General features: G+C 36.2%; 1 protein-coding gene across 1 annotated transcript; it reads left to right on the plus strand.

Annotated features, from left to right (window-relative positions):
- Positions 1 to 327: 327 nt before the first annotated feature.
- On the plus strand, positions 328 to 27,459 carry LOC149037097 (receptor-type tyrosine-protein phosphatase delta-like). Its single transcript, XM_089188395.1, has 33 exons — positions 328 to 397; positions 3,300 to 3,613; positions 3,830 to 3,974; positions 4,535 to 4,848; positions 5,327 to 5,474; positions 6,099 to 6,404; positions 6,787 to 7,089; positions 7,806 to 8,246; positions 9,628 to 9,696; positions 10,378 to 10,686; positions 10,921 to 11,021; positions 11,887 to 12,076; positions 13,214 to 13,316; positions 13,729 to 13,996; positions 14,394 to 14,454; positions 15,515 to 15,629; positions 15,722 to 15,861; positions 16,767 to 16,918; positions 17,200 to 17,281; positions 17,776 to 17,852; positions 18,044 to 18,083; positions 18,650 to 18,747; positions 18,965 to 19,081; positions 19,239 to 19,387; positions 20,107 to 20,242; positions 21,533 to 21,682; positions 22,216 to 22,318; positions 23,069 to 23,139; positions 23,394 to 23,528; positions 24,041 to 24,163; positions 24,906 to 25,060; positions 25,780 to 25,915; positions 26,363 to 27,459. Exons 1-33 carry the CDS (start codon positions 328 to 330, stop codon positions 26,441 to 26,443), a joined length of 5,202 nt encoding a protein of 1,733 aa, XP_089044521.1. The 3' UTR covers positions 26,444 to 27,459.
- Positions 27,460 to 27,468: the final 9 nt, after the last annotated feature.

A 27,468-nucleotide genomic window follows, 5' to 3' on the forward strand; every position in this document is an offset into this window, starting at 1 on the left:
AGCTTGGTTTTATGGCGAATGTATAATTTTTTTTGATTTCTCATAAATGGGTCTTATATTTCCGCACTTGTTAGTTTACACGTATTCGTTTGGTTTTTCCACGTACCATCTCGACACAATTATTTTCGCACTTTAGGAAGGTTTGAATAAAGGCTTAAAAAAAATTCAACTTCTTGAAAACAAAGCGGATAGTCCCAAAGGTAATCTATTGTTTGCGCTATTGTTTTCTTCAACAAAAGACTGTATGCATAATGAAGTATGGGGCTGTGCGGAAATTTTGCCCAAAGACATCTTGCGTGACCGCATACCTTGACACACAATTGAAACATGGCGCAGTTTAATCTCGAGCTTTGTTCCTGTGTAGTTGTTCTCGTTGTATTTCTTCCTCTGGCTTCAGGTGAGCACCATATCATATCAAATCTACTCGAAAGGTTTATTTTTATTTGAATACTACATTTAGCAGAAATAGTGGGATATGTTTTTCAGTTTTGAGAGCTGGAGCTTAAGACTTCCGCGTACCATCGTAACTTAATCGCTAATGCTGTCAGCATTAAAACCAGATTAGAGTAGTGTTTATTAATCTTGGACAGATACCAAGCTCTCTTTAAAAACAATCCTTTCCAAAGCATGTTTGGGAATGTGACCAAACAATTGAATAAATTTGGGTTTATTCGCTACATTTACTAAATGCTAAAGTACGTTCAAGCGACTTGTGAACATTCAGTTCAAACAGTCCTTGGGGGTAAAACGACGCCACGAACCTTTCTGTCGAAAAATTCATTCTCATCCATGAAAAACTTGGGTTTTGAAGCTAATAGAACAACCTGGCAGAGACTCATACCGATGGTAAGTTTTAATGTAATACTAATACAAGTCATTTAACTGAGATTTTGTCGTCGGACATATTTATTGCTACCGTCGTCAACTAAACTTCTACGCATGCCTCAGGCATTGACTGATTCCATGTCTGCCTCAGAAACGTGTCTTTTCCAATCTTGTGGACAAAAATCAATACATTATGCTTACATTGGAGCTTAAGGAGAGCAAACAGATAATTGAAATTGTCTGCCTTTTCCAGTATTTCGCTCAGTTTCGCATTGAAACAATCATTATTCATTTCCATTTCTCAAGGGAGGAAGGTGCGCGATTCACACGCGTGCATGCCCATGCAGGCGAAGAAGGCCGTTTCCTTTTGCCCCCGCGAGTCACACTCATGGCTGTCTCTCGCCCAGTTTTCCTTGCAGTTAACGATATGCGACCGCGGCGATAAAATATCGAGCGTCGGACAGAAAGCGAATAGCTACCACTGCATTGACTGACTGGCTTCGCAAAATACCTATTTACAATTACCGTAATTTTTCGAATAAGCACTCACTCTTTGATAAGCGTCCTCTCTCGAATAAGCGACCCTCTATCTCACTTTCTTCAATTACTAGTAGGTATACAAGGAAATCCTGTTTCTATTGCCACTTTATCTATAACATTTTAGGCTTCAACCACCGCCGCATCAGGACAGGAGAGTAGATTCTTTTCCGTTCCAGTTATGTTTACCTCCATGTGCTTGCAGAGTTCCTTTACAATTTTTAAATAAATAAACAAATACGGTTCTTCGAAATACTTTAAATAGAGTTTGGGTTGAAAGTTGCAAAAAAGCAATGAACTACTAAAACCTCAAACTTACATACTTCAGCTGGAATAAAAATGTTTTCACTGTAGATGAAATCAACTAGATCGTACATTGATTTAACTATCAAAGCCACATCCATAGCATCAAAGGGTGAAATTCAATCTGAACGACAAACCAACACACACTTATGTGATAACTATAAAAATACTGCAAAGAACAAAATGCATTATTTAGAAATAAGCATAAACTGATTGAAAGCTCCAGATTTACATGTCTTAGCGCAATGCTACAAATTATGCAAATACGAGCTTGAGTGGCGAGGAAACAGACATGTTTTGTCGCATGAGCTTTCTGTTACAAAAGGCCGGACTAGCAAAACAATCGTGACCACATACCGTGACACATCCAATCAAAACATGGCGCAGTTTAATCTCGAGCTTTGTTTCCGTGTAGTTGTCCTCGCTGTATTTTTTACTCTGGCTTCAAGTGAGCGCTATATCATATCAAATCTACTTGAAAGGTTTATTGTAATTTTGAATGCTACAATTAGCAGAAATGGTGGGATATATCTTTTAGTTTAGGGAGCTAAAGCTTAAGACCGGATACCATTGCAACTTAATCGCCAATGCAGACAGCATCAATACCAAAAAGATAGGAAAGCTCTTCCGGGTTTCGCTTCTCCTTTTCATGAAAACATTATCTTAAAACGAATGTGAATGTTGACTCCTTCATGCTTTTTTGGCAAGCTCGGCTAAGAAGGAAAGAGTTGTTTACGAAAAGCAATTTAAACTTTACATCATTTAGCAAATAGACAGAGAGTCCGAAACCATTATGTCTTTTTAGTAGACTTTTTATCAATGTCAAAATAAACCACTCAAGGAAATTATGCTACCTAGACTATGTACTCGATGATTTTAGGTATACACTTTAATGGAAGGATTTCAGTTTAACTCGGCACTATTCTAAGGCAGAGATAGTTTCAAATATAGTCTAATGTTTTTGCCGTGGTTCTTTTCATTAAGGAACTCTATACATAATAAATTATGAATGATATCATGGATTATGCGAATTCCAGCATATATTAGTTAACTCAGTTGCATTTCCAACAACCTGTACATTCTTGCCTTGCACCCCAGAAATTGTGCATTTACCCAAAAATTCAACTTATCTTTCATCTAAGGAAGGATTAATAACCCTGTTTTCCTGTGTCAAGTTATTTAGTAAATAAACCATCAGGTGGTTGGTATGTCTGTAGCTGAGATATTGTCCGGAAAAGAAATATTTGGCAAAGAAGCGAAGCTTGGATGGCAAATGAGTAATTGTGAGTAGAAACCCTCAGTCAAGGACATTATTAGTCGACATACCAGCAAGTCAGATAGAGGTTTATCATTAAACAATCCCTCTATTAATGTATTGTATATTGAGCAGCATTTAGATCACTTTCTAATGTCACTCTCACCAGACTTTAAAAAACGAGTTCGTTTTTCTTCCATGCTTTGCGGCTCGTTAAATATGCACCATTAGCCACTTGTTAACTATCTGAACCTTTAACTAGAGGTACCCATTAGAGAGAATCAAGGCTTGCGCGTCCCTTTTACATCCAACCCTTTATCCCTATCACAATTATAATTACGAATATGTCATAATGCAAATGTAAATTTTGCTTCTATAGGGGCTTGTGTTGATTTTGACCTTGGAATGAGTAGCGGAACAATTCCAAATAGTAATATAACTGCTTCTTCTGAACAAAGTGCCAGCACACCAGCCAAAAATGGTCGACTGAACTACACATCAGGATCATCATGGTGTGCACGAAGAAGCGATACTAACCCATATCTACAGATCGATCTACAGACACTTTATATCATCTGTGCTGTGTCCACTCAAGGGAATTCTCATGCAGATCAGTGGGTGAAGAATTTCACACTGCAATTATCTACAGATGGGACAACTTGGACAGACTACAATGAAGGTGGACAAATCAAGGTATATAGGAAGTAGGATGTGGTCACAGTTAGTTGTATGCCAATAGAACATGCTTGTAAATTCTAACAATACGGAATATCTTACAGGTAAAATGATGTCTCGTCCTGAGAATTTTTTATCTCAATAGCATTTACACTATTTGTATTCATATAGTTACTACGTTCTTAATTTGAGAAAAATGTTATTGATGGCATGTGACTATTTGTTGGCTTCAAGTTTCTGAGAGGAAATGATGACAGGAACTCAGAAGTGAAGCATGTTGTTTATGGAGTGCTAACAAGATATCTGCGATTCTTACCACGAACATACCAGGATGGAGTGTGTATGAGAACAGAGATTTTTGGAGTGAAAAAAAGCCCAAGTGAGTATAACACTTTAATGTATTTTGCATGTGTGCTATTATCATGTTATCATTATTACTGCCATATTGTGAGAGTAGTCTAAGATACTCTTTTAACATTTACACAAGTTTTTCAAGGCATGTAAAAGGAGACTAGCTGATAGAAAAGGGCTGGGTTTTAATTAATTGTTTGGTACTCAAAGCGTCATTATGAACCTTTAAAAATCTTGTAATCTTTAATTTGTAGATCAAGTGCGTTTTTTGTGAAGTGAATAATGCAAATTAATGGCTTTAAAGTATCGGGTAAAAGTACAAACTAAGTTGAAGAGAGAGTAGGTCTACAGATCATGTACACGTTATTTGTCTGATTACTTGAATTATTAAACATGATTTGTATAAAGATACATGGAGCCTCATCGTGGTCTCAACTTATATTTTATTTGGTAAACGAACGAAAAAAACTCTGAAATCTACATGCCTTATGCTAACACGCCCCACGGCGCATGCATAAGACCGCAGACCTAATATGATTACAATTTGCATGGCACTATGAAGGCTGATTCTAAATTATTACCTTGTAGCTTGTGAAATGGAGGCCATTGGTTTGGCGTTTGGTGGTACAATTCCAGATAGCAGCTTCTCTGCCTCATCACATTATGATCATAGGTATAAACCCTCTAATGGTCGACTTAATGGAAATAGCCGGGGTTGGGCACCCAAAACTAAGTTCGATCCTGCTGACTACCTCCAAATTGACTTTCTGTATGAGTATGTTATCTGTGCTGTTGCTACCCAAGGAGCTAATGGTATCAATGAGTGGACAGAAAACTACGAGATTCAGTTATCAGTGGATGGTAATACTATGGTTACCTACCAAGAAAACAATGCAGACAGGGTAAGTTTATATAAAAGTCATGTGAATATTCATGTAAGTTACAAAAAAGCCAATAGTATATAGGTCCTAGAACACTGTCTCAATTTTTTGAGTCAAGAGGAGGGAGGTAAAAGAAGTGTGTACTTGGTCAAGGCTCAGTCTTGTTGTTTAATAAAGTATGTAATCTATAGCAAAGAAAATAAAAATATTGTGTGAAAGGGCTTTCGAAAAGTCTTATTTTTCAGTGTTTGTCCAACCAGTGGTTCTCATACTATAATCTCTCTCGAACTACCTGTATCTCTCCTTTAGGCTATTCACCAGAAATGGTATACAGGGTCACATACCGGTGTTTTTGAGTTAGTTTTGTAACAACAGAAACTAGGTCTTTCAATAGCTATTAGAGACGTGTAAGTAACTGATACTTAATAGTGGTCAATGAAGCAGTACTATCAAGAGTATTTTGACACAATTATTTCACATTTTGTACCACAAACTACAGGTCTTTCTCGGAAACTCAAATCAAAATAGCGTCGTAAAAAACAGTCTCCAGGAATTTGCAAGTGCAAAGTTTATCCGTTTTAAGCCAACGGCATATAGTGGCTTTAAAGCTCTGAGAGTGGAAGTTTATGGAATACTTCTTTCAAAAGGTATTTATTTGCACTTGTTTTTATCTCCCCCTGAGACAAAAATGAAGTCACATTATTCAAATTATTTGTGGAAGACAAGCCTAGGTAATTGTGCAGAGCTAGCTAACGGCGAGTTATAAACTATCCAATATTGATAGAGCCTTGTAATTGGTCGGGTGAAAATTTTTTTAAAAATAACTTTAAATTCATAGCTGACCATAAGAGATGAGAGAAAATGAAAATAAATAAATTTAGGTTTTTTTTAAAAGACTTAAATATCGTTTTAAAATTCTTGAATCCATCATGCTCAGATCCTTCAGGTTCTCTTTCCGTTAAATTGCTTAGATTATTATTTGTGCTTGATATGAAACAGTGTCTGATGTGATTTTAGCATTGTACATTGTAGATTCTGGAGCCCAGTGGGTTTCCATTACAACAGCATCATTTCTCTCCTTTTATGTATAGCACATCTTCACACTCAGGATACAAATAATGTATATTTAATGCATGTGCACAGTCCCATGATCCTTCTCTTTGATCCGAGGAACATCTAAGGCTCTGTAAGGTCATGAGGGTGATTAATTTACATTCATATCACTAAATCAACTAAAAATTATAACAAGCAACTGATGTTGTTCATTTCAGTTCCATCACAACCTCCGGCAGTCTTCAAGTTAACTGCAAGCTCTTCTACCAGCATCACAGCTTCCTGGCAGTTGCCACCAGTCTTTGCCAGACATGGAAGAAACATTACAGGGTTTAAACTGTTCTACAAAAAGAAAGGTTCTGGTGGATCAGCGACAACCTTGACTATTAGCAAGGGATCGACATTAAGTAGAAATGTCACCTGGCTTGATAAGTACACAGAGTACGAATTTAAAGTGTTGGCCTTCACCTCTGATGGTGATGGACCAAATAGTTCTGTTGAGGTGGAAAGGACAATGGAAGATGGTATGTGACAGATTGGGAAGGATGATAATCTCATTGCTGTGTTTATGGTGTGTTGTATGTTTATCAAGGGTGCGTGGTTGAGTAGGTGACCAAAGGAATAAATAACCATGTTGTTACCTTGGATCGAATTGATAATTTATTCTATCAAAACTTTCAAAACATAATAGCAATAAATTTGAGTTGACAGGAGAAGATTTTACATCAAGTGAGCTTAAGGAAAAATATCTATGCAGTTACTTTTGATTGATTCAATTATTTACTTTATAAAAACTTTCAAAACAGAAAAAGCAATGAATTTGAATGGAAAAGCAGAGATTTTACATTAGGAATTGAGATGTTTTTTACAAATAAGCATACTGATCAAAACACTGTCCAATTGCAGTTCCTTCACAACCTCCATCTAACTTTATGGTCGGGGCAACCTCTTCTACCAGTGTTAGAGCATCCTGGCAGTTACCAGCTGAAAATTCTACAAATGGAATAATCAATGGCTTTAAACTGTTTTACAAAAAGAGAAGTTCTTCAGGGCCAGGAACTGTCCTTCTTATTAAAAGTGCAGCAGTTTTAAACAAAGTTGTTGATGGGCTTGATAAGTACACAGAATATGAATTTCAAGTGTTGGCCTTCACTTCTGTTGGTGATGGAAAAAACAGCTCTGTGGTTGTTAATAGAACAAAAGAGGATGGTAAGAGTTGTCATTTGTGATTTAATCAAAGGCTAGACATGTCTTCTCTTCTGAAGAGTTATTAAGAGAATATTGAAAATAGATATGTAACCAGAGTTTTGTGAGGGGAAAGACGATGACTTAATTATAGTATACAGGAAACTATTTCAACATAACTAACCAAATGATTGCATCTTGATTAGCAATTATAGCATTTCAATTTGCTCATGAAAATTATGCTTGTTGGAAGATGTTGGTGATTCTGATTGTTTTTTTTATTGGCAGCCTTCCATATGCATTTAGACCCCAAAGGTGCACCTATTTTGTGTAAGAGGTTGATAATAATTTATGTATGAGGGTCCATGACCATCATTTTTTGGAACCTCATCCATTTTTAAATCAATTTTTTTTGTACCCAAGGAGAGATTTGTAAAAATAGAGGTGAAATGTCATCAGATTCCCTTTCTTTCAAAAATGCTGTCTTAGCACAGATTATATGGCAATTAAATTAACTTATTTTGAATATGTTTTGAAAGTGTACCAGAATTTAACTGGGTAAATCATGTACAAAATGCTAATTTTTCTCAACATATTTGCATAATTAAGCACCCTGAAAAGATTTCTGCTCAACGATGAAGGAAAGGTGATGATGAAATAATATCTTCATGATGTAATAAATATGATTTAGAAATTATTATGATTATTATCCCAACATAAATGTATCTTCCTTATTACAGCTCCTTCAAAGCCTCCTAGAGGCTTTAATCTGACTGCATCCTCTTCTACTAGTATTACAGCATCCTGGCAGTTACCGCCAGCAAATTCCAGAAATGGAATAATCAAAGGATTTAAATTGTTCTATCAAGAGAAAGGCTCTGCAGGACCAGGATTGATGCAGTATATAACAGATGAGTCAACGCGTATTGAAGTAGTCACTGGGCTTTACAAGTACACAGAATATGAATTTGAAATACTGGCATTCACTTCTGTTGGTGATGGACCAAAGAGTTCCATTTTAACTGAAAGAACAAAAGAGGATGGTAAGACATGTAGAATATTTATATTGTTGCCCAAATACTCGGTGAATTTCCTCCCATATGGAGCTTTCTTTCTTTTCATAATATTAATAGAACAGTTGGTTTTAAGAAAACATAGGAGGCTGGTAAGAATTATGATCCTTTGATAATTCTTGTTACTGTGAAACCCTGAAAACCCTGGACAGCAAAAACGATTCTTGAATGCTATTCTGCCTGAAAAAATGCTATTCTGCCTGAAAAAATGCTATTCTGCCTGAAAGAATTACTGCAGGCTCAAAAAAATTAGTTACTTTCATCTTGTTGCTAACCTTGAAATGATTATCCAAGGAAGTTATGAAATGACAGAGGAGCAATTTTCATTCACAATATGCAGGTTATCAAGGAAGGGATGATTTAGTGCAAAATCATTTTTAGGCTTGAAGTAAAGTCCTTCGTGCAAGAAATTTAACCATGACAATAGACCTTTTTAATGCCATTGCCATCTTGGATCATCCAGTTCTCCATGATAAATTTATTCTCAATTAGCCGTGGAAACTGCACCTACAGTTGTAGTGAGTGTAAAAGGGCAAGAGCTGGCGTTGTCAAAGTATTTAATCATCTTTCCTTAGAAGTCGAACTCTTCATTGACAATATGTCAACGTATGTCTCAATCATTTGTTCCCTTCTTTTTCATTTTAGACACTTGAAGTAAGAAAAAAAAAACTTAGTTATCAGTTCTCTGTCTTGATCCAGTCTTCTTTCTTTTAACCCTTGACCCTTATATAATCATGAACTGTCACAAAACCCCGTCGTTTTTAATGGCTGTTCTTCTGTTATTTGTTATTCAAGTGAAGAAAATGATGGTAAACCTCTTCAAACGTTAGTTTCTTTAAGAGAATTTTTTGACACTCCAATTGATGCTTCCAAGGAATTTTAATTATTCTGAGTGTCATGCGATTTCTGGCAATGAAGTTGTGGTGTTGGTCAGATTGTTACCATAATAGTTTTCAATCTGATACCAATGATTCCAAAATGTAGTTTGGGGTCTTGCAAAATCATATAAAAATGGAACTATTAATATTTGTATCCGGATGTATTGTTCCCCATGTTATGATCAGTATTAGGTGGAAGCTATCCTTACCTGTTAAGCCAAGTAGTTCTTGTTATATAGTTATGTTATGTAGTCTATTGTTTAATATCCAAACAAAATTTTTAGGAAAATGCTACTGCAATTTACTCCTGGTTTGAAGTAGACTGAACTATTTTTAATTTCTCTCATGTTATTTATATTGGTATCTTAAAACAATTTATGCACAATTTGTATATTGCATAGGCCAAGATGGCTTTGGTTTCCCTTGCCAGTTTACAAAGCACTTCCGAAACTTCCTTCAACAAAATACAAATCCTGGTGAATCATTGCAGAGTCAACAAAAATTTGATGTCGATACAACAAACATTCCAAACATTTACTGACAGTATTTCAGGTGTTCATGGTATGAAGAGTTTGACTGTAAAACACCTGTTCCTGCCGATACATAAAAATTTACTGTTAGAGCTGTGACTATTGAACCTGGACCAAATAGGACAATTACTGTAACTACAAAGGGAACGGGTAAACTTCGCTTCATATCTTGAAATGACTTCTTTTCTTAAAAACAAGAACAAAAATGACCATGTTATTTTTACCACACTAAACTAAATTTTTATACATTGTGTTAATTCAAAGAACAAACAGTAGCTGGTCGCCCAAAATAACTTAATAGCTAAACTAGTTGGGTTACTCCTTTTTATTAATTGGAATAAACACAAAAGTAGGGAAAAAAGTGGTAATTGGATAAATTATTTATGCCTATATCTTAATTGAATATAGTACCAATAGTGCAAATAATCTAAAGGTGATTCGGCAACACTAATTTACATAAATGAAAGAATAAAACAAATCAGGAAGAAAGATGAGGATTGTTGAAAATGAGCAACTTAGGATAAGTGATTGCCATTTGCTGTGAACAATTAACAAAAATTATTGTTCTTTGTTAATTGAAGACTTAAATAGTCCTTATTGTTCAGCTATCACTTGTGGAAAGGAAATATCTTAGATTTTAGACTTGTCCTGGTACATTTTTGGGTGACAGAGGTTAAACTGTGAGTTAAGTTTGTCGAAAATTCTTTGTATTTTTCTCCAGATCGTGGTGAAAATATTTCCCCTTTGTGAATAGAACACCTCAACGTTTTTTTCTAAAAATAAGTAGTACTGTCCTCTGATAATTTAGAGGTTTTTTACTCTATTTCTTAGCACCAAGTGGTGGCCCAGAACCTCTTTCACTCTCCTCAGTGGACAAGACGACTTTTAACATTTCATGGGAACCTCTACCAAGAGAAAAGAGTCACGGAAAAGTTATTTTGTATGAAGTCAAGGCGGTCTTCTTGAGGAAAGGAAATTTGCGCAAACGATCTGTCATTAACAGCCCCTCTGTCAATACGTCGGTGACATATGTTGTCCTGTCTGACTTGGAACTTTGTGCTAAATATAATGTCTCTGTTCGAGCTTACACAGCAGAAGGGCCTGGACCCTATGGCGAACCTTTGGAACTGGAAACATCAAGTGAGTTTGATGAGATTATTATGAAAATTGTATTGGTTTGTGACATGATTGGTGAAAAAAAATACTAAAAAAAAAATTTTGTTTATTTTATGATTATTGACAATTTATAAAAAAGCACAACTTGTAACATTCATCATATGATTAGATTCTTTCCTCAAGTTATTCTGACTCAATAACTTTTTCAATATACAAGGTCTTCCTTTAACTTTTTTGTTCTTTAACATAACACTACAGGACCTGACGCACCAGGGGAATTTAAAGTAACAGACTCAGGTACAAACCAGATTACCCTGGCGTGGAAACAATATGATAAAAAGGAAACAATTGTCTATGCTGTAAGTTGGATTAATACATAGTTAGACATGTCTTGAAATAATAATAATAATAATAATAATAATAATAATAATAATAATAATCGAAATATTTCTCCAGGATAACCCTTCAATACAAAAGTACTGTTATCAACGGGGTTCTGCTGATTAAGAATTTAAAACTAAGAAATATGAAATTATTAAAATATCTATAAGATAGTACCTATAGTACTATCTATAGGCAAACTTAATGTTTGTGTGAGATGTTTTATGCATATTCATATTTTTAGTGCTGATACTAATAAATGTGTAATGACGATGCCAAAGGGAATTCCTTAATATGTTTCATAAGCAGGATTTTGTTTCAATACGAAATTTACTTTTCAAAAGAAAAAAAAACTCTTATCTTTGCAAGATTTTGAAGAAACTTTAACCCTTGTGAATGGCTTGATTCCAAGTCAAACCAATTGTATCTTAGTCCCAACGTCATATATTTACCAAAAGGAAGTCCTTTTTATATATTTTGACTCAATTTAAAAAACAAAAGTAACCAGGCAAGTAACCCAAAATGAGAACAGAGTCATCATTTCAGCTGGAAACTATTGACTTTACTCAAATCCCATCCCAAGACCAATCTTGAAATCGCATAATTTATATCAAAACAAAAAGTCAAAATCACAAAACTTATTTATTTTATCGGAATATTAATTGTTCCTCGAAATTCAAAATTGCTATATAAAAAACTTTGTATAATTTAATTTGTCCAAGCTTACTTCCTATCAGAGATTTAAAAATTAGATCAACGTAGATTCTATAACTCGGCTTGAATTACAGAAACAATAAATTTGAAGTAATTTGATATCGGAGCCTTTTGTACTTAATCGTGTAGGTGGAGTACACTGGAACAAAGTCCTACAATAAAACGTTCAGAGATGAGCGGACTATAGAAGCAATAAAGGCAACAACACAGAAAGTAGAAGGGTTGATTCCAGGCACCACATATAAATTTAGAGTTCATGGCACCTCTGTTTGTGGCGAGAGCGCTTCCGAAGTCGTCTCAAAGATGACAGATATGATGGGTAAGTTTCCAAATTCTTTGAGGCCAACCAATCATTGTAATAGGTTATCTATGAAACTATCTAAGAAAACATTCGCTCTGATGAAGGGCCAACGCTCGAAACGTCAGCTTTGAAACTCTTAACGGCGGCCAATTTACGTTATCATCTCAGTTGACAATACAAAATTACCTTGATATACTCTCACCGACGTAGCCCAAAGATTCTTTAGAAACTTACCCCCTTGGATCATTTACCCATGACACTCTTACCTTTCCATTTTAATCAAAACTGATGATATAAAAATTTTTCCAATTTTTTGTTTTAGACAGATCTGCCCACGCTTGCTTGAAGGGAGTTTAACGCTATCATGTGGTTCTTAGTGTAGGATATCGATAGCAGTTTATCCGTTGGATAGCTTTATCTACCCTTTGAACAAATGGACCTTGTTTTCGATGTTCGCGTGCTTTCGAAATGAATTGGTAAAATTGATTTTTTTTTCCGCTGGTGAAAGAAAATAATATTAAAACTGGCGGTTGATAATCAATAGTGCTCAATGTCTTTAAAGAAATAGCTTTAACGAGAACATTCAGTTACATGTACATTGATCTTCCGAAAAGTCTGAGGTCTGGGGGTGTGCTTTTTATAGTAAATATTTAAGTAGTATTGATAAGCTCTTTGCCAGGTGTTATAAGTTAGGTTACTGCTAAAAGCGGCATAATATCTTGGATATTCGTCATGATAGAGATATGAAATTATGACGAAGGATCTCTACCACGAACACTGCCTTGAGGGATCTTTTACCTCCCCAGAGGACACGGCAGTTGAGAAGTAGGTCGCATAATTATATTCTACCTAGGGTCCAGACAAGTCGTTTTAAATCTGTGTTTATAAATAGATGTCTTTTTAATCGCAATTAATCATTATTTCTTCATGTAAATTGTTGCACGTCTGTTTGCGCAATTAATTCTTAATAAAGACCTTTTTTATTATTATAACCAATAATAAAAAAGGTCTTTATTAAGAATTCATGGCGCAAACAGACGTGCAACAATTTACATGAAGAAATAATGATTAATTGCAATTAAAAAGACATCTATTTATAAACACACAAGTACAAGAGTGTTGTTGTGGTTCAGAAGCTATTTTTTTCCTTACCAGCTCCTGACGCTCCACATCCACATAATATAACCGATGTTGAGGTTTCTCAGACAGCTGTGGATATTTATCTGTGGCCTGTTGAACAAAAATATGGTCCAGTAAGGTAATTATCAATAAGAATGTGATTTTCTAAAGAACCAGAGGTGGAATAGATCCTGCATTAAGATATAAGGTAAGATTACCTGCCGCTTCTCGATAAATGAGGTCACGCTCCCTCCACGAAGGCTGGATTCGTGCGTGCGACAGAAATTAAACTTAAGAGGCGTTAGATATTTAATAATTTTTGAAAAAGGTTCATTAAAAGTGTCCTTTAGGAAATCAAATTTAAGAGGCGTTAGATGTTTTATAGTTCTTGAAAAAGGTTCATTAAAAGGGTCCTTTAGGAAATATTAAATGAATTACGAAACTGTGGGCGGATTCTCGATGTTAATGGTCAGTGGCCCCTAAATGCTATCTTAATGGCCTCTTTTCGAGATGTTACTCATTAGTCTGGCATTTTGTTTTATACCTTTCAGTGCTTATCAGGTTATTGTTCTGAAAACCGCTAATGGCGTTAAAGAGCTTCCAGACAATTATGATTCAAAACTGAAAGCTGTCAGTGATGCTAAGAAAGAGAACGTGAATTTTTACATAGCTGCTGAGATAGAAAATGACCCATTACTCAGCAAACCTCAGAAATTTACCGTTGGCGATGGTCATAAAACTAAGGAATTTGTGAATGAAGAACTTGAGAAAGGAGAAAACTACATTGTGTATGAGAGAGCTCTAACTAAAGCTGAGAAGGTATGTAAACTACTTATTTAAAACATTTTCCTCTTTTTTTACAACCAGAATCATCTGACCATCAGCGTGGTGAAACGGTCTGCCTTTTCTTCTGGAAAAATATGTAACCCCTCTCTATAAAGATTTGACCCAGGAGGAGGCCTACTTTAAACTCACTAGAGCACAAACGTGCTCCCATTAGTTATGCAACTGGGTTTATTGACCTTTTTCTGAGTCGATTTTTAAGAGTAGCTTGCTAGACAGTACCTTTCTCCTCCTAGTGTATGTAAACACATACACCAGGAGGTTATGTAATCGAACCACACAATAACTTGGCAGTTCCTTTGCTCTCGATTCAGTGGCCTCTTTGATTTAAAAGCACGTGCTCTTTTTGTTTTTGTTTTTGTATATTTCACAGGGGGAATTAAAGGGATACGCAAGCATAGTTGCCAAAATTTCCATCACCTCTACTACCACGGGTTTGTCTATATTGTACTTAATAAGCAATGAAGTTACATATTGTACTACAAAGTAACAGAGAGCAAAATGATTTCTAGAGCAGTTCTTTACTTGCAAGAATGTTGGCTCCGAGAGCCTCATGCCTAGGCTGGTATTAATTACAACTGGCCTGGAGATTCTCCTCCTCAGATTATCTAGATCATCAAGCTATGCTCAATCCAAAACACCGACTTTGAGTGTTCACCCTTTACCCCAGATTTTGTCTCACTCATGATCAGTTTCGTAGCAACCTAAATTTGGTGACGGTAATAAGCTGCATCGCACATCGGAGCCAACAAAATGATTTTGATAACACAATTGCGGTGTGTCACGGACTCTCTCGTCTTGTTCAATAAAGTTTAGAGACCGGACTTGACGCTGATTTTTTAAATTAAATTGCTCATAGTGCTGAGCTTTATTGAGCTACGTCACAATATTTTGTGTGCTTTTTTGCCGTTTTGTTCCTGAAAAACTGTAATGAATGCGAGGGAAACCATAAGTTAATTGATATCCAGGGTAGACAAACACAGTAAAAGCACGAATGAGCCTAAAAAGAACAAGGATGGTTAAGAATGGAGAAGTTTGAGAGCCATTACTAATGAAGAAGTTGTATTTTGACGGTTGAATGTACTTTCCTCCACCTAGCTCCTTTGAGACTTCCCAGTAGCAGGAAACAATGATACAGTTAGTAGTACAAGTCAGCACCCCAAGCTGCAATCATTTTGGTTGCCATGGCGACGAAATTCTCAGCGAAAGTCGACGAATTCGCCACATGTTTTCGGCTGTCAAGTAGCAAGCTGTAATGGTTTCATGTTTTAACAAAATTGAATGGCCCATACTGGGGGCTTTAGTCTTGAGATGTCACGCGAGCCTTAACAATAATTGTCGGCCACTGTCGACTAAAATTCTTTCTCTTACGACGATTACTTGGTTTTTGGCTGCCAACTGTCTGCTCTGAAACAACTTTAAGCTTGGAGCACTGCAAGTAGTAATTCCAGAAGAGCTTAATTATTAAATACTCTTTACTTTTTTCTTATGCAGAAAGTGAGAAAAAGGAAAAGTCCAGCGGTTCTAACGCTGCAGCTGTTGCTGTATCTGTAGTCCTGTTGCTACTCCTTATACCAGCAGTTGTTGTCACTGTGTTCTTATACCGGAGGTCTGTTTCGTTTTAAGACTGAATCCTAGTGACTGAGCGTAGAAAAAAAGTATGGCAGCCGAATATTCGACATTTTGTTCTTTTTTTAATAGGAGAAGGCAGTCAAGATCCAAAAGTGCCGGGGAAAGATCTGTTCAACTAGATGACATTAACGACGATTCACAAGACCCTACCTCAAGTACATCAAATCTGGTCTATCAAAATGTAGCAGACATTCGTCGGACGATTCATGGTAATTTTTTGTAGATAAAGTACAATATACATGTTAGTTTCTAGGAGAGGGTGATTGAATAACTTTCACGGTTGAAGTCATAACGTTCGTACAATTAGCTACGATCGAATCGTTATTTTCATGCTAAAAAGGATTGTTGGGATGCTTTGCTAAATTTTTACTTAAACTGTGACTGACTTATGTATTGTCTGTGTAACAAAATTATCTTCAAAGTCAAGATTTGGATCAGCATCATTTCAACTAGGAAAGTGGTTTGTACCAGGAGCAATTTTTAATCGTGTAGTCAAGTTTGCCGTGACGCTATTTGCTGCAAGATTCAAATAGTATAACTCGGTCGTGATTGCACTAATCAACTATTACGAACCAGATTTAGTTACATCACTTGAAAAACAAAACAATTTCTCACTTAATTGTGCTGATGAAATTTTCCCAGGTCGTTTAAAGGTCTTCATCGCAGTCGACAACAGTCCTTTTCAAAACAACCCTCACCTGGTCTATTGGACTGCGTGTAACTGGTCATCATTTTTAAATACATAAAAAAATAATCAAACTAGTTGATTGAGGACTTGTATCAAAAGAAAGTTGTTACTATATATTTATAGTTAAATTACCTTGGTACATGATTCTCAGACAGCAGATACCTTGAGTCTAAAAATAACTTTGTGGGGGTAGTGGAGGTACTCCAGATTTAAAGGTTACTCAAGGAATACACTCTCATAGCTTGTTCGTTACTTGAGCTACATCTTAAGGTCGGGGTAAGTGTTTCTTGTTGAGCGTAGCAAACGAAACGGAGCAGTTGGAGCGTATCTGTTACCTAGGTGGAGAATTGATAACACGGTCGAGTGTCCATAGAGAAGATCAAAGGAATTGTACAGTTCCTTTTGAGCGATTTTTCTACCCTACAGGTGCTCAGAAACAGCCTGTTAGTGAAGAAAAAGAAGCTATTTACAGTGAAGCTGACGATGGTAAACCCAAACCAATACCTGTGGCTGAGTTTCCAAAATATGTCAAGAGAAAATCAGAAAATGGTGCCATTGTGCTGCGAGAGGAATTTAAGGCAATTATCTATTATAGTTTTTTACCTCTTTCTTTTTCTTTCGCATTATCGTATTATTGTATGATAAAGTAATTATGAATATTTCTTGAATTGTTTCGTGCTTTTTATTTTCTTAATGGACAACTTGACATATACATGCTTCAGTACATTATGTATCACCATTTTTGCAAAAGCGTAAGAGCAATTTTTTGGATGTCGTTGCAAGGGTCAAAAAAAGTGATTACATCTAATCGGTTTTGATAAGAGCACATGTATTGCAACTTAGTTCATACCTTTTTCAGTATTTGCCAGGTGGGATGCAGTTTTCTTGGGAGATTGGCAAGAGTAACAGAGGCAAGAACCGTTATGGAAACATTGTTTCATGTGAGTACATTCCATCAACTTTGTAAGTATTTTTATGCAACGGTTGCTATGTAAAACCTAGAAGTTTAGATAACTAGAGGTCAGCTTCTAGTGCAGGGACTGTAACTGGTGCTTCCCCTTTCAGTCGTCTTTTGAGGCAATAAAGTCCAACCAACTTAATAACCACCTCTCAGCTGGATGGTTAGCTCAGTTGATAGAGTATTGCACTGATATCACAGAGGTCATGGGTTCAAATCCCGATCAGGCCTGAATTTTTTTTTTCAAATTCCATTGTTCATAAATCGCAGAACTATTCTGGGATTAACAATCGCTTCAAAGTTGGTGATTTAGGAAGTGGTGAGCTTAAATCTTGAGAGTATATTTTGTTTGAATCCAAATTTTGAATCTTACGTTGAAAGCGCAATAATTCTTAAGATTTCTTTGCATTTCACACTATTAAAAAAACCGTTGAAAACTTCAATAGAAACTGAACAAACGATTGTGTTTGTTTACAGATGATCACTCTCGTGTTTTGTTGGAGGAAATAGAGGGTGACAAAAACTCCAGTTACATCAATGCAAGCTACATTCCGGTCAGTAACAAAAAATGCATACGACAACGTGAACACAACACTATACGACATGACACGACAAGACAAGACAAAGAAGAATGACAAAGTCGACCTTACTTGTTTGATATAATAAATGAATAAATAGATAAACAATCGATATTTGAGTTGATTATCGTGAATTTCTGTTATCTTTTTCAAATTTCTCTCCTCAGACCTACGATGAGGTCACCATGACTTACATTGCAACACAAGGTAAATATTACTTGAGGTGTCTCGTGGATACACTGTAAGTTGTCGCACGCTAACTCGTATTACTGTTGAACAGCTCGTGGGAAATCTGACGCAACATAGACTCAGAGGGCTAGCAAATGTCCCATGATAATGACGGTCACTTTCACCGGGTTCCTTGTCGGTATATTTAATCTTGTACCCTTTCCAAATGGGGCACCCCGGGAACTAACAAAAGCGTCGTCGATCCCATCGTTAAAGGTAATACATTGTAGGAACAAAGCTTTTAGAAAACTCTCATCCAGTTCAGACGACAGTTTCTAGACTTTTAGTGGCGAAGATTATCACTCGTCATTACAGGGTTCCATCAACTTATTGGGCTTTTTGTTATGGCCTTTTACCAGAATTTTGCGTTGTTTCAGTGTTCTATTCTGTGGGCAGAAGTATTCAGGGAATAAAGCAGCAATAAATGATGGAAACTCCCCCACTCCCAAAAAAATGACTTGTCCCATTCTTTTGTAAATAAATGCTAAAAAGCTCTTGTGAAATTAGCTCATGTTTCGCCTCTCTTTTGTTTTAATGATTTTTAGGTCCAACTTCTACAACTATCGCTGATTTCTGGCGAATGGTCTGGCAGGAAAACAGTTTCACCATTGTGATGCTTACAAACCTGGTTGAGCTGGGAAAGGTAGACGTAGCGCAAGTTTTTAGTTTGATGTTGAACGCAACCCAGAGTTTCAGTGATTTTTCATTTTCTATACTTTAGGAGTAGTCTTTAAAACATGCATCATAACCTCAACCAGCAAGCCACTCAGCGATTAGGCTACTTGCGTAGCATGCTGTACGATGAAGTTGTTGGTCGCTATATATAGTATCAACCTATTTTTTTCCTATCATATCTTTAGGACAAATGCGATCAGTATTGGCCAGATGATACTTCCAAATTTAATGCTATCACAGTTACCCTACACAAGACTGAAACATTTGCCGATTACGTCATCAGGTCATTGATTGTGACAAAGGTGGGTTGTCTCTGTTCGAAATGAAATTAAGTTATTTGCAATACGACATCTTGCATTTTTTTACTGTAAACTACTTGCAAATAATGACTGCGTATTTTAAATCAAGAGAGATCCCTTTTTAACAACATTCCCCTCATGAGAACGAATTTTCACTTAGGACTCAGAAAAAAGGACCTTGCAGCAGTTTCATTACGTCACTTGGCCAGACAAAGGTGTCCCACAACATTCCACAGCTCTACTTGGATTCAGACAAAAGATTCATGCAAGGCACCAGGCTACTGGTGGACCACTTGTTGTGCACTGCAGGTAAAAAGCATAGTAAAATTTGAAGACTTAAAATTAAATGCTTCACATTCGCAAATCTTTATCGTATGTTGGTTTAGTTCTTCTGTAGATATTTCAATTGCGATTTCTATCTGGTTTGGATAACAGGAAACAAACGTTTTGATCAGAAGAAAGATTAATATCACAAGGAACCTAAAAGAACTGAAATTAAAACAGTAAAACTGTCTTAAGTGTTAGAATTATATGCGTTAGTGTAGGGCTTTTTTCTATAGTCAGCTCCCATGAGTGACTAAGACAGAATTTCTCCTTACAATATCAATACAATGTCAACCAGATAGATGATGAGCATAAAGGGAAATATCAGCTTGGGGATAATTAGTTGATCCAATACTTAATTCTCCGAACTAACATATTAAGAATTGTATGGTTGACAGTTAGGAGAATTACAAATTTGGTCGAGGAGCTATAGGGTTAATAAATAGATCTCAATTGTTTACTCTCAATACTCTTACTGATCACACCAATGATACCGAGAATTTTAAAAACGCAAGTGAACCCTGCTAGAAGCGAAGCCTAGAGGTATCTGATGTATTTCAAAAGTCAGGTCTCCAACTTTTACCTTCTACTCGTTCCGTTTCCTGTTTATTGGTCGCGATCCATAATAGTTCTTGCTATTTTTCCTCAATGTCTATTGTTCTCGCCGTTGGTTGTTACTTACATCTGTTGTTACCTTTGTACAGTGCTGGTGTTGGTCGAACTGGCACATACATTGCTATCGACGCCATGTTGGAGAGTGCTGAGAAGATAAAAACTGTGTTTATACAGAATTACGTGCAAGTCATGCGTAGATCTCGTCCTCATATGGTTCAGAAAGATGTAAGTTTAAAAATTTAACTGTTTTCCATAAGAATAAAAGAAGCAAAAGTCTTATTTATTCTCCCCCAGTGCATCTTTAGAAAGAGCATGCGTCATGATATTAAAACTGATACGGTGTCTTAATAACCCAAGCCTGGGCCGGGTTGTTCAAAGCTGGGTTAAGATAACCCAGGGTTAGTGTGAAATCCGATTTCAGATCTAAAAGCTTTAAAAGAAAATTCAGTCGAATTCTTTTTGTCTAGAGTATGACTATTTGATGCTTTAAAAAGGACATTGAAAATTTTCCCAAAAAGGCTCTAGAGTAAAGGAATAAAGAAACCCAGATTAAAATCTAACCCTGGGTTAGCGCTAATCGGCCTTCGAACAACTGGGCCCTGGTCATTATGATGACCGTCAAAGGCCTTTTTATGATTTCGATATGACACCCAAATGATTTTATATAAAATCCTAACCTTTTGCAATTTCCATCTGAAAATTTAGTACAGTACAGAGTTTATGTAAAACTGAATATCACAGTGAGCACCACTCTTTTTTAACTTCTAGAGTAATAAATAACTCGTTCCTCAGTATCTTATAACTCATTCACACTAACAAAACATGCTCAGTTAAACCGAATTTTACTGAATGAAAACCATAAACAGAAAACTGAAAAATTGAAATTTTCATAAAACTTAAGTACTCGCTTACTTGTATTTTCAATTTGCTACATTTAAACATTGGTTCTATGAAGACAAGAAATTAAACAATAGGTAGAATTCCGTTAGCTACATTGTTGCAGTCGCTGCGCGCTGGACAAAATCTTTTAAATTTACACTTTCGATCGCTGTCCACAGGAGTGGTCTGGCCAAAAACCATTTTTGGATTGTGGCGACGCAAAAAAAGAGAATTGGAGAACAACTAAACTATTTTTTAAACATGTGTCCTAAACCCCTTTCATGGGCAAAAAATAAAAGAAAACTTTTTCCGACGGGAAGTTGAGTGGACCGCTCTTAGCGAGAGTGGCACTCAAAACATGTCTAAGCTTTGTTGTGTAAATGAGGTTTGAATAACTTGAGAATACGACTGATATATGGAATAATGGCCGACCTTCTTTGTGGAGTTCAGGTTTGCTCTTCGGCCAACGCCAGGAACGGTCACGGTTTTAAAAACGATGATGTTTTGGTTGGAAGCGAGGATACAGGGTTTATTTGTCGTGGATGTTTTAGTTTGACGGTGAGGAATTTCCTAAATTTAGCTTCATCAAAAACTGTCCTTTGCAACAGTATTGGTATTTACTTTATCTCTGTATAGGACCAGTATGTTTTCTTGCACCAAGCAGTGATGGAAGCCTTGGTATGTGGAAATACAGAGATTATCCCTCAGGACCTACGAATTGCGACAAACAAGCTTGCCAAGGTGCATAAACCATCCAAAAAGACTGGATATGAACGAGAGTTAAAGGCAAGTGATAACTATTCCTTGTAACTGAATTTGGTTTTATATGTTATTAATTGTGCGTAAACGTAAATGCTGACAAGACAGCTTATTACTCGCTTCTGGAGATTCTTTTAAAGACGTGTCTATGTGACTTTGTTAACTTCATGTTCACATCTCATCTACAGTTCTTAAAGACAAAAAAATCTCGAAAAATTAGTTAGTCAGACGTAATTACCAAAATACAAAGCGTGCTTTTGTTCATGGATAACTCCTGCAAATTTCTTTTTAACATAAATATTAGTGGCAGATGAACTACTCTGTAATTTGTTGATCTTACATCACAATATTTTGTTTCACTTTCTATTAATTTAATTTGTGTGTGTTTTGCGCGAAAAAAAATCAGATTACCTTTAGCCTAAATGAAACAGCAGTTTATTAGTTCGGTAAGAAAAAAAATGCTATGGAAACAGCAATAAATCAAGACCAAACAAAAATGGCTTAAGATGGAGGGGATTAAAACTGGATAGGACGGACTGAGAGAATTTTATGTTCTGTAGCGCTTGGAGCTTGTAACAGACGCCCACGCTTCTCAAGAAGTAGCAACGAACGCATTTATGCCCGCAAACGTCGTCAAGAACAGGTTCCCCAACATTGTTCCGCGTAAGTGTTCCTTTGTCTTTGTTTGCATTGCTTCCGAAACACTAAACAAAACTTTTGCTTACTCCTGAATTGTTTTCTAGTGGAGTCTTAAACCGAGTGGGGTCTCATTCGGTCTGTGATCTTACCAGTGATCCACGAAATCGAAAGACCACAAGCACCGTTAATTTTTTTGTCACAAGATAGATTTGGACGACAGAAAGTTCTGTTACTGAACAATCAAGACTGTCATAGCATTTTGGGAACAAATACACATTGATTACGCGCGAACTATCCTTTCTTACTCTGCAGTTACAGGCATGAATAGTGCACTGTTAGTGTTCGGGACATCTTTCTTGTTTTGTTCGCTATTTGAAAGTGAAATTTCACGAAGTGGGGAGAAACACGAGACATGGTCGAGTGTTTCTCCCTACCCTTCTTTCGTGTTTTAGCCGCCTCTTGCGTTCTCTACAACAGAACAGAGCATAGTCAGGGCTTCTCTATTTGTTAAGTGATGGTTAAGTCGCTGTGTTGTGTTTTAGGACAACTTACGTCGACTAGCTAGAAGTATCTCTAGGATAACTAGAATGCGTAAAATTTGACAACTGGTTCCCTACCTTTCCACTCCAAATTTCAGGTGGCGCCACACGTCGAATAATGTTTCCAAACGATAGATCTGAGACAGTCCTTATAACTTTTGTTAGGTATATTTTTTGTTTGCACAAATGCCTTTATTTTTTAAACATTAAACACTTCTATTCGATTTTGTACCAGTGGACAATGCTCGAGTGCTTTTACAAGCGTCTTCACAAGAAAAGAGCTACATCAATGCCTTTTATGTAGATGTAAGTGCAAAAATGCCCTTGTAAAATTTTTATAATATATTCTGTAATTCTAGCGTGCTGATAGGAAAAGACTAAGTATTTTCTGGTTCTTTAGAAAGCTTTCTGTTGCAACGTGTCCATATAGTAGATTTTTTAATTCAGTCAACCCATAAAAAGTTCCTTCTTGGGTTGTGGTGGTGTTATTCTTTTCGTATTGGTATATTCGTGTTGCTTAACTTGACGTCCATATTTTTCTTTGATCTCTCATTTACTAGGACTACACACAACGTAATGCATACATCCTGACACAAGCTCCGTTAGACTGCACCATTATAGACTTCTGGCTTATGATTTCTCAGTATGATATTGGCACAATTGTGATGTTGAATAACTTGGAAGAAGGAAAGCAGGTAAAAATCATCTCATTTTTTTTGAAAAGCATATAGCAACACTCTTCACTCAGTGTTTGCAACGAAGTGCGCAAAATATGCCAAAACAATCTGCTAGAGCTATGCTAGATTGTGCTAGAAATCACGTGATTTATTTCAAAACAGCCAGCTACTGATATGGGTTACTATTGGTATTTGTGGTGAGCTTTGATAGATTACCTCTATTCGTTAAACAAATTGGTAAAGAAATAATTATTTAAGTTATTAAGACATTTTGGCAGGACGCATCACTGTATTCCGGTTATCATCTTAAGACTTTTAGAATGAGGAGCCATTTTGTACCCTTCATCGTCGAGATAAAGTAACAATTTACAACGATTGACTCACTGAGTATGCTCTCAAATGTCAGTGAGACGCTATAGTTGGAACTCTTTTTCGGAAAATCCTTCCTACCATCATGCTCACCATCATATCACATATATTTAGTTATTCGTGTAACGGATCATACATGTAATACTACTTTTCTTTTTTAGAGTTACCCACAATACTGGCCAAGCGAGGGATCTGCCAAGTATGGTGAAGTCACTGTCCAGCTTTTGTCCCAAGAAACTTCAAACAATATCACCACCAGACGATTCAGCGTCGAGAATGCAGCGGTACAGTTTGCTTGTTCTAGAATTGTAAGGTCCCATTTTTTCTGGTTAGTTTGGAGGAAACTTTTATCTACACCAACAGGAGGCGTTTGTGCATTCTTGATGCGCGGAAGTTCGACCTTAAGTATTTCACTATTACGAGAGAGAGACCAATGGGTAATTTTTTCCTGTCTAAATCAAAACACTCTTTGGCAGAAAGGTGACGAGTGCAGAGGAAAATATAAAGAAGAGGAGATCGTTTGAATGAACGCGAGATTTTCTGAACGTATTCATGATTGCGGAATCTACTGGTTGAAATAATTCCTTTTTGATTTGTTTTTGTTTGTTTGTTTTTCGAATTTCAATGTTTCATTCTACGTAATCAAATACATCCTGCGTGGAAAATTGATTTTTGTTCATTACGGAATATGTTTGGGAACGTTAAAGACAATCCCACGATTCAACTCACCACTAAGTTAATTGTACAACAAGCATTAAAAAAATAAATCACAATGTTTTATGAAAAAAAAGGTAAGTTCATACTTTATCTAAGTATTTACAAGTTCTGCGAGGCTTCCTGACGAGTAAAGTAAGGAATGAACGTTCTTAGGGGATTTTGAGTTCTTAACGACAACAACAAAAAAAAGACCTGGCTATGTGATCACGTGGGACTATGCAGCCCACGTGATAACTGATTTAAAATAAATTGACCTCATGTTCCTCAAAATAATAGCTTGATTTGCTTCTAATTAAATTCGTTCTTCAGCCCCCTAAGAAGACGTCAACTTTACAGCATATACAATACACTGGTTGGGCCAATGAAAACTCATGCCCAGATCCCCAGGATATACTCGACCTGATGACTACTATACAGCAGTCTCAGCAGCAATCAGGAAATAGAGTCATAGTTTTCCAGTGCGGGTATAAAGAGCACGTCTCTTTTTGATGTTATCGTACGTTTAAATGTTGTACTAGACATGATTCTAAACCCACTAGGAGTTTAGCTGATAATAGTGCACCCACGCTAGAATAGCGTACGGTTACTCGCATCATGTATGACTTTATGTACATACTTTTTGCATAACGCGTTCAGATTGTAAACAGAACATAAAACAACATATCTTGTCTACAAAAGATACAACTATCAAGAGTGTCTATATTAGATACTGCTATCTACCACTATCTACAGGCACCCATTTACACTATCTGCGTTAGATTGAGCTATCCACGCTGACTATATCAGATGAGCCATTTTCACCGTCTACAGTACTTACAGCTATCTAAACTGTCTCTATTAAATACAAATATTTACACTTTCTAAAGTATATACAGTTTTTCCCATTGTGACAATTAGATAATCAATATACATTATCTACAGTAAATACAGCTTAGTTTATTCACTTTCTACAATGGATAAAGCTATCCACACCATCTACAACAGATACAGTATTAACAGGAGACAGTTTAGTTGGCTGTATCCGGCGTGGTCGGTGTTAATGGTTTTATCTTTCTGAAAACAGTGGATACTTGACACTTTGGAAGTTCGATGCAAGGAGAAAAAAGGCAAGAACCTGTAATACGGATCCATCACTGTACACTTTTCAACTTTCTTGATTAGTTCTACGTTTATCTTTCTACAGTGATGGTACTGGTCGTAGTGGCTGCGTAGCCACCATAATGTCAGTGATCGAACGAGTCAAGACTGAACAAACAGTTGATGTTTTCCAGACTGTAAAACTAGTTCGAGCAAAGAGACCAGGTGCAGTCAACACTCTGGTGAGTTAAAAGTGTCATGATCCATTGTTATAGCTTTGTTCAGGTGTAAATTGTCAAGGGCGTAACAAAGGAGTTCTACCCCGGGTGAGTTGGAAAACTAGATATCTGCCTGGGGATGAGTGGAGGGGTTGGGTATGTTCATTTCCCCCCCCCCCCCCCGCCCCAGAAACTGTGCTTGAGCTTCCCATTATGCTGAAATTTATCAAAGGAATCACAGGAGAAGTCATCCCTTTTGGATTTGTAAGAAACAACATAGTCACTTCAAAGATACGTCTGCAAGTTAAATGTGTCGTCTGATCTCTTTTCTGTCGCGTTTTTCATCATGTTGAATAGTTTTTGCTGCTTTTTCACGTCTTAAGCTTGCTTTGCAAAATGCTGGGCACTCACAGATCAATAGCATATCCTTCGTGAGCCTAAGGTGTGTTTTTTTTTGTTTTTATCTTTCAGGAGCTGTACATGTTTTGTTACAAAACAGTTCTAGCTTACTTAGACTCTTTCAGTACGTACTCAAACTTTGCAGAATGCTGAAAAGTATTGCAAAGTAAAAAACAGATTTGACAGAAAGGAGTGATGCACATCTTGTGTTTTTACGAAGCAGCTTTTTCCCCTCATAATTAAATTTTTGTAACAAATCATAGTTACCTCTAAGCGGGTGGCCTTTCCCCCTAATAGTTTCGATAAAAAAGTTTTGCTAAAAAAGTTTTTACTACATATTTTAGTTAAAAAAGAAGTTTTTTGTCATAGGAAGTAGGTAAAATGCGTCTGTGCAAGTGAAGGTGTTGTCAGCTGGAAGATGTTCACCACTTGATTGTTGATAAATTTACATCAGATTTTTCTATGGTAACTTGACAAACAAGCATGTGTCCCTGTGAGGCCTAGGATTATGGCAATATCATGAATTGTGTTATCCTACTTTTCTAATTATGTTATTAAAAGAAAGAGGTACTAGGTGTATCTACAAAGAAGTTATTACATTTTGTGGAGTTTTGTGGTTTTTTCTTTAGTTAATTGTAAAAGAAAGTTTTTGATAACTTACATATTTCATGATGTCTTTTTTCTTAAAAGTCTATAAAGTTTCATAGTTATCGTTTTCTTTTAACAGTGTTGGATTAAAAGTGGTTTGTAGTTTTATAGTTTGTTTTGGAGGGTTATGGTGCCTTTTGCATTTTCTCTTTTTATCTGAATTTAATTCACACTGTTTTCAATTAATACATCAGAATTTCTATAAGGTTGTATTTTTCTCAGAAGTAAGATAGAATTGTGCAGATTTTTGGTAATTAAATGATTAACTGATATATTCTTTGAACGATTAATTTGGAATTCAAGATATTAAGATAGAATTGTGCAGAGTTAGATTTTTGGTAATTAAATGATTAACTGATATATTCTTTGAACGATTAATTTGGAATTCAAACGTGCTAAGCACATTGAAATATATTTTTACTAATGTAAAAGATAGAGTTCACGTATATAGTTAGTACATTAGTATGTTTTATGAATTTTGGAGTGATAGGCTCTGTTACTGATTGAATAATCTTCTACTAAGTTTAAGA

Source organism: Pocillopora damicornis, chromosome 11 (assembly GCF_964200805.1).
Source record: "Pocillopora damicornis chromosome 11, jaPocDami1.2, whole genome shotgun sequence".
NCBI lineage: Eukaryota > Metazoa > Cnidaria > Anthozoa > Scleractinia > Pocilloporidae > Pocillopora > Pocillopora damicornis.

Excerpts from the sequence above, each read along its gene's own strand:
- LOC149037097 (XM_089188395.1), top strand. The coding sequence starts at position 328 with ATGGCGCAGTTTAATCTCGAGCTTTGTTCCTGTGTAGTTGTTCTCGTT. Across the intron at positions 3,975-4,534 it reads TGGAGTGAAAAAAAGCCCAA|CTTGTGAAATGGAGGCCATT; the intron begins GTGAGTATAACA and ends ATTACCTTGTAG. Across the intron at positions 13,317-13,728 it reads CAAAAATATGGTCCAGTAAG|TGCTTATCAGGTTATTGTTC; the intron begins GTAATTATCAAT and ends TATACCTTTCAG.